This window comes from Mycetomoellerius zeteki, unplaced genomic scaffold (assembly GCF_001594055.1).
Source record: "Mycetomoellerius zeteki isolate Tzet28-1 unplaced genomic scaffold, Tzet1.0 scaffold433, whole genome shotgun sequence".
NCBI classification, from domain to species: domain Eukaryota; kingdom Metazoa; phylum Arthropoda; class Insecta; order Hymenoptera; family Formicidae; genus Mycetomoellerius; species Mycetomoellerius zeteki.
The window spans coordinates 1,473,515-1,484,581 of NW_017257428.1; the positions used below are offsets into that span (position 1 = coordinate 1,473,515).

Genomic DNA, 11,067 nt, shown 5'->3' on the forward strand with positions numbered 1-11,067 from the left:
CAATCAAACGCTTCGAAGCATTTATAGCGCCAAGTGGACCACACCCCTAATAGCATTTTCGGCTCGATTGGGTTTGCATCAACCTGGGTTGGATTAATCTTTCCTATTGGTTGACGTTACACGCTCTACCAATAGGAGAGCACAAAACGCCATTAATCCAACCTAGATTGATGCAAACCCAGCCGGGCCGAAAAACGCTATAAGCTTCAATATTAACAAGAACGCGAACTCCCATAAGGATGTCGGTCTTTAATAGTATCTCGTCGGTGGCATAGCACAGGAATTTGGAGCAATTTGAGTTACTTCTCACTTCCTTTGAATTCTTCCACGTTTTGGAGTCATTTAATCGGTATGCATTAATATATCGCATTACACTGTTTCTATTCCAACTCTTTATATAAGATAAATTATTTTAAAATATTATTATAATAATGTTAACATTTATTTCGGAATTATTTTGAAATATACCTTGGAAATTACGAATTGATTGATAGGTTATAAGAGGAATTAACAGCTTATTCTTTTCGAGACAATTAAAAGACAGTCAATGTGACAATTTAATACAATTTCGTTTCTTCGTATTTTTTTTATTTGTTTAGTTTTTATTTAGTTTTTTCTTTCGCTTATTCAAGTTTACTTAAGTGACGTTTAGGAGCAACATTTTTTTTGCCAGATTTGTTCATTTCACAAAAAAAAAAAAACGTATTGATTGGTATATCTTTTATCCATTTTTGTGATTATGTATGCTAAACAATTACCTTATTTTTAAATTTACTATGTATTTTTTGTTTACTTATATTATTTTATACCATATGTTTTATGATTTTCATGATTTTTTTGTATAGTTTATAGTTTTGTCCTATGTAATATATTTGATATATTTCATGTTTCAATTTGTGATAGTCAAACAATTTAAAAAAATTTTTCTAAATTAGCATATCATTATGCCACCCAAAAAATCAATGGAGGAGACGGATCGTTTGACCCGTATAGCGATTGTGAATTCTGATAAATGTAAACCTAAAAGGTGTAGACAAGAATGTAAGAGATCTTGTCCTGTAGTACGAATGGGAAAACTTTGTATAGAAGTTAATCCAAACAGTAAAATAGCAGCCATCTCTGAAGAACTATGTATTGGCTGTGGTATCTGTGTCAAGGTAATTTCATTATAAAATAAAATTGTACAATGATTTCGTATAACGATATAAAATACTTTTGATAAAATTAATATGATGAATAACTTCTATTAAGCTTTGAAATATTTAGAATGATGATGAATCAAATTAAATGAGGTACTCAAGACTGCTTACGTATAATTATTATTTCGAAATATTAATACAAAGTATTAATAATAATATATAATTTTTATTATTGATAATAATGAAAGATCGTTTTTTGTAGAAATGTCCGTTTGAAGCGATATCCATTATTAATCTTCCTAGTAATTTAGAGAAGGAAACAACGCATCGTTATTCTAAGAACTCATTTAAGCTACACAGACTTCCTATTCCACGCCCTGGTGAAGTTTTAGGGCTTGTAGGAACTAATGGAATTGGTAAATCGACTGCCCTTAAAATTTTAGCTGGGAAACAAAAACCAAATTTGGGGAGATATTCTGTATGTGATTGCTATATCATAATACATATAACACATATGTATGTATATATATATATACATATATATATATATGTATGTGTATGTATGTAACTTATTATTAAAATAGACATAAAGCAATAGCATGTAAAGCTTTTTTATTCAAATAGGATCCACCAGACTGGACAGAGATTTTGAGCCATTTTAGAGGTAGCGAGTTGCAAAATTATTTTACAAAAATTTTGGAAGATGATTTAAAGGCTCTTATTAAACCTCAATATGTTGATCAAATTCCTAAAGCTGTGAAAGGTACCGTGCAGCAACTTTTAGATAAAAAAGATGAATGCAAGAATCAGATGGAAATTTGCGAAATGCTCGGTAAGTACGAATTTTTATCTTTTTTTGTATCATTGTTTTGTTAAGATTGATTTAGGACACTGGAAGAAAAATTTTGATAATCTCTGTTCTATACTTTCATTGATACATATTTTTCTTAGATTTGCTGCATATACGTGATCGAGGCATCGAAGCACTTTCTGGTGGTGAACTTCAACGGTTTGCTTGTGCAATGGTATGCATCCAGAATGGAGATATTTTTATGTTTGATGAGCCTTCTTCTTATCTAGATGTTAAGCAGCGCCTCAATGCTGCTGTGACTATTAGATCTCTTATTCATCCGGACAAGTAAGTATCTGTAAAAAGATTAATTTTTATTAAATTATTAATATATTTATTATTTGTTTTAATATATCAGGTTCATAATAGTCGTGGAGCATGATTTATCGGTTTTGGACTATTTATCTGACTTTATTTGTTGCCTATATGGAGTTCCTGGGGCATATGGAGTTGTTACCATGCCTTTTTCCGTAAGAGAAGGGATAAACATTTTCCTTGATGGGTTTGTTCCTACGGAAAATTTACGATTTCGTGAAGAATCTCTTGTATTTAAAGTGGCAGAAAGTGCAACTGAGGAAGAAGTGAAACGCATGAACCATTACGAGTATCCTGCTATGATGAAAACAATGGGAACATTCAATTTGAACGTCGAGAAAGGGCAATTTACCGATTCGGAAATACTCGTTTTATTAGGAGAAAATGGAACTGGTAAAACAACGTTTATCAGAATGCTGGCTGGCAACTTACCTCCAGATGATGGATCAGGTATGCTCATATGTGGGGACGTACAAGTACACGTAGTATTTGTCATTGGCAGTATGACTACTTAAAAAACAGTGTAAATTCTATATATGAAATTTTCGATTAAATAAATGGGATAAAATAAATCTTTATTTATGTGATGTTTTGCGACGATGTCTTTTTTTTGGTTCAATTTATTTCTTAAATGTTATTTATCAATAATTCTAATAGACTGTTTGATATAAATTATGTTAATGAAATTGCTATCTTGCAGAAAGTATTCCTCAACTGCACATCAGTTATAAACCACAAAAGATAAGTCCCAAATCTCAAGGTATTGTCAGGCAGCTGTTACATGAGAAGATCCGAGATGCATACGTGCATCCTCAATTTGTAACTGATGTAATGAAACCTTTGAAGATTGACGACATCATGGATCAAGAAGTGCAGAATCTTTCTGGTGGAGAGTTACAACGAGTTGCACTAGCTCTTTGTCTAGGAAAGCCAGCTGATGTTTATCTAATTGATGAACCATCCGCGTATTTGGATTCCGAACAACGTTTAGTTGCTGCAAAGGTCATCAAGAGGTACGTAATAAATAAATATTCTTTTTAGAAAAATATGAATGCATTAGAAAAATGCATACTAAAAATAATTTATCTCACTTCAGCATATACAATAGCCAAGAAGGAGACTTGGTTTACAAAACTTTTTTTTATTCTTAATCCTACTCATCCATCCATATCTCTCATACGCGTTTTACTTATACCTAAACTTACAATATTTTATCTTTCTATCCACCCTTAACTATTATTCCTTTTCCTTTGTCTTAATTTTTTTGTCTTTTTTTATTGTATTATCACTGTATTCGCAGCTTACCCAGCTAACACTAAATACTTCTGAAATGTTCATAAAATGTTCCTAAAATCTCAAAATAACATTTCAAAAGTATTTCGAAATATTTCAGAATATTTACAGAATGTAAAAGCATTGAAATATCATTAAATATTCTATTCATACGTCGCTACATATTTGGAAAATGTATCATACATATTCCGTAAAATTGTAATTTTTCCAGAAATTCCATATCCATTGGAGCCCAATTTTGGAAGCTCATTGTTTAAGCGAAATGCTGCGCATTTTATATTCTTTCCTAGATTCTTACTTACGAGTTAATGCATCTCCGCCGTGGGCTTCTGTTGGTGGAGATGCGTCCTGCTCGTGGGTGAGTGATTGTTGTGATATATACTAACTTCTGAATATTTCATTGCTATATGAACATTTTTTACAAAATGTTCATATATCAATGAAACCTTAGGGCAATGAAAAATTTAGGGAAAAATTCTTTTATTGTTCCGGAATATTCGGCACATTGGCAATACAAATCGAACCTTTCATGAATTATTAGTATTAGTTGGGTTATATATTTCATTTTTATAGCTACTCCTGCATTTCGTTTATATTATTGTATGATAGTTATATACAATTTCTTACAACGCTTTTTAATCTGCATCTGTATACAATACTGTATGTTACTATCTTTTTAAATCTCCTTTCTCTCCGTGCTCCTTATTTCATCTACTTTCCTCTCCCCCCCCCTCTCTCTCTTTCTCTCTCTCTCTCTCTCTCTCTCTCTCTCTCTCTCTCTCTCCACTTTATCCCTATCCTTCCAGTTTTCTTAGCATCTTTTCTTTTGTTTCGTCTTTTCGTCATAATCTACTTAATACTTTTCCTTTCTCCTTGTCTAGGAAAGTCTTTCCTCTATCTAGTAAATGAATACTATAAAAATTGCAATTTTTACATTTCAGATTTATATTACACGCAAAGAAAACAGGATTTGTAGTAGAACATGATTTCATCATGGCTACATACTTGGCTGATCGTGTGATAGTATTTTCTGGTACACCATCTTTAGCAACCACTGCTCATAGTCCTCAATCTTTGTTAAATGGTATGAATAGATTTTTAGAATTATTAGGCATCACTTTCAGAAGAGATCCCAACAATTTTAGACCAAGAATCAATAAGAATCAATCGGTAAAGGTACGTATAACTTTAGTTGATATAAGTTTCTCTGAGATAACGTAGAATTTATATTCCATTGCCTATCTATTTTTGATACTAAAGCATTAATAATTATAATATATTGCAATTTAATTAGTAATATAAAATATATTTTTAAAGAATATTCTCTGTGCACTTTATCCAAATAATTAGTAATGTTCTTTTTTGTTCTTCATTTAAAAAATATGCACATGTACGTATTTAAAAAAAAGCATCTTTTCTGTATATATTTTAAAAGACACAAATTTAATCAATTTCTTTTCTCACAGGATTTGGAACAGAAAAGAGCTGGACAATATTTCTTTTTAGAAGAATAAAATATACATTGTCATTATAGTGCAAGTGAACGACGGCACATATAAATGTTAAGGAAATTTTTTAATCTTTATACTTTTTAAATACCAAGAATACGAATACACGATATATTTCGTAATAGAATATTAATGCTATACGTTCTATGTGATTGTCTGGAATATTGTTTAATAATAATGTTATTTAACAAGGAAAATAATTATATCAATGTGCAAATAACGCAAAATATATTACATAACATAATTTAATAAATATGTAGTGAAGATAAAGAAGTCGAGAATGTATTGTAAAAAAAGTATATTTGGCAAATTATAAAATACGCATGTTTCTAATAAGGTTCTAGTATCCTGAGCATATTTACATGTACGTCGCTATAACAATGGAATATTAAACTGCAAACAATATAATAACAAACGACTTACCGAATCATTTTGCTTTATATAAGGATTATTGAAAGCGTAATGTTGATAATGCATAACAATGTCAATGGATGAGCCAACATAAAAAAAAAGAAAATAATGGCTATGTTCATGCTGGAACAGAGAAGAACTTGGACACCTATTATGGAAATGTTCGGAATGGATTCTGATCGGAATTATTCAATTATTCCCTGTACTTTTATTATTTTCTAGGGAAAACGGAATAATTCCAATCGGAATCAATTCCGACATGTTCCATTTTAATACATTGCAGTACATCTCCAGGAGAGCAACACTGAAATATTATTAATATGAATTTTGTTTAATAATAAATTATTTTATAAAAATCATAACACATGATAATTACAAGTTAGACATTATAGTATATATAGGATCAAGCTACAATCGTGGTAGTACTACTATATCGTACGAATATTGTTACAATTTACATATCCATGCTATTACATACTTTTCTTGGAGTATCACAGAAGAAACGAAATGAAGATTTATGTGACACATCGGTCAATAAAACTTCGGGCGATACCAAATCTCCAACATACAATCGTGGTGTATTTTTACAGGATATTTCGAAGCTTCTGCTGATACCAGTATGAAAGAGAAATTGTTGGTAAGAAATTCATTGCGTAATAGTAAATGAAAATTAGGCAATGGCTCAATAGATTTCCAATGTTTGATCCATTCCTTTCGTAACGCCATATCTGTATAATTAATTTTGGCTCGAAAAATAGCTCGACTATATTTAATTCAAAATTATTGTTGAAATTCATGATAGGTATTCGTCGCCTCTGGCACTAAAAAATCCAAACATTTTTGTATAGCTTCTGGGTTATACTTGAAATTATGTGCTTTCCAGTTATATAATCACGACGATGGATAGAAATGCATACTCTTACATAAATCAAACACATCATCGTGCTTACTGAAAAATCTAAAAAAAAAAAGCCTTGAAGTATAAATGACATATTTTATGTATTTTAATAGTATAAACCTCTATTGATCGAAGATTTACATCTGGCTGTAACGGCTGGGATTGATTATAATATCGAAGTCTCAATGAAGAAGCTGCAGGTATTACAATACAAATGAGCGGGTTTGACGAAAGACTGCCAGTAGGTATACGTTTAAAGCGTGTATTGGCTGAGTCATAAGTATAATTTCGACATAGATAAATATTTTATTTATATTGTAGACCTTGTTGATGGTTATTGCAAAATATATAGTGAATCCAGCCTCAGCTATTTCGCAGGACTTGGTTGAAATTATTAAAATCCAACAACTCAAGGCATATTACAACAAATTTATAGAACCTGAGGAATTCATCGAATATCAACTATTTATTATCAAGCATAATTGCAACAATTATAAAATTTTTATATAACTAGAAAAAACAATTAATGATGAACATTAATTATAACAATTAATATTATAAAATGAATTAATTTATTACATTTCTCTTATCATTTCCGATCAATAATATATACATCGCTTATTTTTTTCGCAGGGATGTGAAATTATGAATACTAAAGTACCGCTACTATACACACGTTCACAAGTACTATCGTCTACATTTACATATTGATTTTGAAGTCTTTCAATACTTTGTAAAGTCTTTTACTAATAATTTGTACATCCGGTGTCTTGTGCAAGGCAACATAACGAAAGACTTTACGATTAATATTATACAACGATTTATCAAAAAAATTAATTGCAGATCCTTGAATAATACGATACGACCTATTGGAGTCACCGAGATACTCCGAGGCACACCTTACTGCAAATTGAAAAATATTAATCAAACTGATGTAAACTCTAGTGTGACAAATTATTATCAAATCGGTATTGCTTCAATTGAATTATCGGTGTTAATCGAGCTGATGCTCGTAAATATTTAATAATATTATTTTATACTTCAATTTATATTTATTTATTTTTAAAAGTAAATGAAATGTGAATGTGAACATTTTCGATTACCATTATTGATTTTATTTGCACATTCATCTGTTAAATAATAATCTTTTAGATGATAATGAAAGAACCGTTAATGAATCAGCTACGAACCCAAGAACAGCTTAGTTATGTTTCATGCAACCTTAGAGATATCAACGGAATGTTAAAATATTCTATTACTGTTTACACTCAGGCAGATAAATACACAACCGAATACGTTGACCAATGGATCGAGGAATTTCTGAATTCGTTTAGAATGTTAGAACAGTTCTCAGAAAAGAAATTAGATGATGTCAAAGAACGGTTGAGAATTTCAAAGCAACATGACGATGCCGAGATTCTGAAAAACGAAGTTAACAGAAACTATAAGAGTGAGATCACGAAGCAACAATACATGTTTGATAGATGTGAAAAGGAAGCGCTTGCACTAGAGAACATAAATATCAATAGGCTAAGAGAATGGTTTAGAAGGTACACACAGAACGGAAATACTTTCAGAAAATTGAGCGTACATCTGATAGGAACTGATCCGAAGAAAATTGAAGTCAGTAAGCAGATAACTTTTCTGATCGAACTTTGGTCAATGTCTAAATATTTCTTTTTGTATTTATGACATCATTCTTACCTTCCATTTCTTTCTTCTCAGATTAAGTTAAAATTGCTAAAACATTTAAAATTTCAAAAATTAATTGTTATAGATGCTGAAAATCGTATGAAAGACATACACCTTTTTTTAATATAATTATATTCGGATTATATTCGGACTATATAATCGATAATTCACAGTACAATATCATCATATTACTGATGTAGATGTTTACAAAAGAAATCACGTCGTCTATCCATGTAATAAGCAAGAAGATCAATCCTGTCATTCTTAAAGCGTCCTTAATAAGTAATGCTTAAACAATAATGGCACAATGATGATAAAGTAAATATTATCGTTTCAAACTTCTTGTAATTTTAATTTATCACATTAATTATATTCGATTTTATAAAATTATTATATTATTTATTTAATTACATTTTACTAAAGCCGTCTGTATTATCTACTAAATCATAATCTTTGTATAACAATTACTTTTTTCCTCTTTTACAGATTCGAAAATCTTTTTCCAGGATTAAAGTATACGCATTAATACGTGTCTGTGAGGTGAAGTTTATGCAGAGAATAATAAAAAATTTTTCTTAAGATGTCAATTTCGAAATTTTTGTTCTCAACTTAAACTCCACCTCATAAATACATATTAATATGTATATTTTAATCCTGGAAAAGGACTTTCGAATGTGTAAAAGAGGAAAAAAGTAATTGTTATACAAAAATTTAATCGGTAATATGGATGGCTTTAGGATCTTCTTAATGTCTTATTGAGTCTTGATGGTCAGTTTGATTGGTTTCGTATAAATATAAATATAAGCGACATTATTTTTTAATAGATATCAGGATATAAATAAGAATATAAGGAGTTTCATGCAAACTACATATTTTTTTTATTTATTTGTATATTATTCTTATATAACTATTCTTCTGTTGTCATTTCCTTTTCTGATACCGAGCTTATTAAATATCAATATTTTTTTTACTTATAATTTTTATTTGGTTTTAATTATCTATTGATATTAAAATCTTAATATATCAATCATAATCACATATTCAATAATTTTTTACAATTTTTTATAATATTTTTCTCGAGATATGGAATAAAGTTTTCAGAAACAAAATATGGTGTATATGTTTGAGGTTTTCGATTTAATCACACAACAACAATACAGAGTATATTACAGATATAATATCCGAATTTTTTTTTTCATTTTAACGAGACAGTAACATTCGTTGGCTGTAAATCATAAGTGGGTACAGATATCAGGTTCAAAAATCAGTTAGTTCACGAGTTCTTCTCAATAATGAACTGACGAATAGATCAGGGCGTTCTGTCCTTTGAAATTCGAATTTTGAAAATGATTTCTTCGTCGCACGTCGTTTCTGACATAGAATTTACTATTTCGAAGATGTTTTAAGAAATTAGAATAACAACGACATGCGAAAGGTATTATTTCCGAGTTTATATATCCTTTTAACATTCCCATAACTTCGCTGTATATTCGAATATATATATTATACATATTATACGCGAAAACGAATCTCAGGAAGGGAGCAATCACAATCATTGCACTGGAAAAATTGTAAAATGTATCCGAACTACATTAATATGGAGCTCAACAGCGTTGATCGAGCTGTCATTGCATATGAAATGTAATTTTCAAGTATGCAGAATATGCTAGTAATAAAATAACAAAATTTTTTTCATATTTTTTAGAACGAGATATCAGAGTTCTCAATCTCATTCAAATGTAAAGTTTAGAAGGATGGAAAAGATAAAAAATCAAATATTTATCTTTAGATATGCTGAACATTAAAAATACATTTCGTACTCAATGACTCGATATAAGCGGTCGGGAATTTCTCGTTAGAAAGAAATCAGTCGTTATGAGTACGAGTGAGAGCGCTATGTAATTTCTCTGTCAAAGTCGTAAACAATGTAGACTTTCCAAATACGATTCTTCTTTAACCCTATACATATATCTTCGAAGCTTAACTTCGCGTAATCGCGCATCGCGACTAATATTCTAATTATGTCTTTTTGGTACGTTGCTGCCTAGCCCAATTGCTGGAGCCTTCACGAGAAATTATCTTCCTGTGACTAGAATATTTTATTCCAAGTTGCGAATATTGCATGTAAAAGAGCCGCAGTGTTATCATGGTCGTTAAACCTAAGACTATTTTATTAAACAAATAAATAGATAAATAAATACATCATATACATATATATAAATAATAAATTAAAAAATTGCTAAATTTTATCTATATATAAATAATTTATGTATCTGTTTAAAGAGGATTTAAACTATTTAAGAAAATGTAAAATTTTACAAAACTATACCTATATACAAATGAACGAATTAATAACATTGCACTAGAAAGAAATTATGAATATATATATTGAATCCATAAGATTCATTGATGTTTAAGAATTTATGATATAGCGTAATTTATGCATAATAGTGCAAATTAAAAGCCCTAAACTGCTATATTATATGAGGAAGTTACGATACAATAAATAATGAACAAATGATCAGATCTTTTTTTTCCGTTATTGCTTATATAAGAATTGATAAATAATTTGAAAAATACATAGATAATTTAACGAAAATTCGCATAGAAATTTACAGTTTTCAAGATAGACGCGAGAACGCGAGCGTGGCATAATAGACAAGCGTACTGATCTATCATGCCAGAGGTTCCGGGTTTGATCCTGGTAGAAACCAAAATATTTACGTTCGTCTTCTCTCGGAAAAGGCCTCCTGAGAGTATTCTCACCCACAGAAACACCTCTCGAAAAATTCGGAACCGGCGTTAAAACAGTAGATCCCATATGCTTGTGGCAATTGAATAATCAGCGTGCGCACTACAAGCATATGAGAGTGTAACACAGGCCAGAGATCTAATGTAAGAAGAATAGAAGAAGAAAGATAGATGAACGTTTTATAAAAATCTCACTTTTCACAGAGAGAA

The 11,067-nt window shown here is 30.1% G+C and overlaps 1 protein-coding gene and 1 pseudogene across 1 annotated transcript; both read left to right on the plus strand.

Moving 5' to 3' along the window:
• The first annotated feature begins 70 nt into the window (after nucleotides 1–70).
• On the plus strand, nucleotides 71–5,209 carry pix (ATP-binding cassette sub-family E member 1 pix). Its single transcript, XM_018454472.1, has 9 exons — nucleotides 71–349; nucleotides 936–1,157; nucleotides 1,402–1,617; nucleotides 1,764–1,971; nucleotides 2,091–2,277; nucleotides 2,348–2,754; nucleotides 3,005–3,317; nucleotides 4,539–4,773; nucleotides 5,064–5,209. Exons 2-9 carry the CDS (start codon nucleotides 945–947, stop codon nucleotides 5,109–5,111), a joined length of 1,827 nt encoding a protein of 608 aa, XP_018309974.1. The 5' UTR covers nucleotides 71–349; nucleotides 936–944; the 3' UTR covers nucleotides 5,112–5,209.
• Nucleotides 5,210–5,980: 771 nt separating this feature from the next.
• On the plus strand, nucleotides 5,981–8,374 carry LOC108726632 (nardilysin-like; annotated as a pseudogene).
• The last annotated feature ends 2,693 nt before the right edge of the window (nucleotides 8,375–11,067 follow it).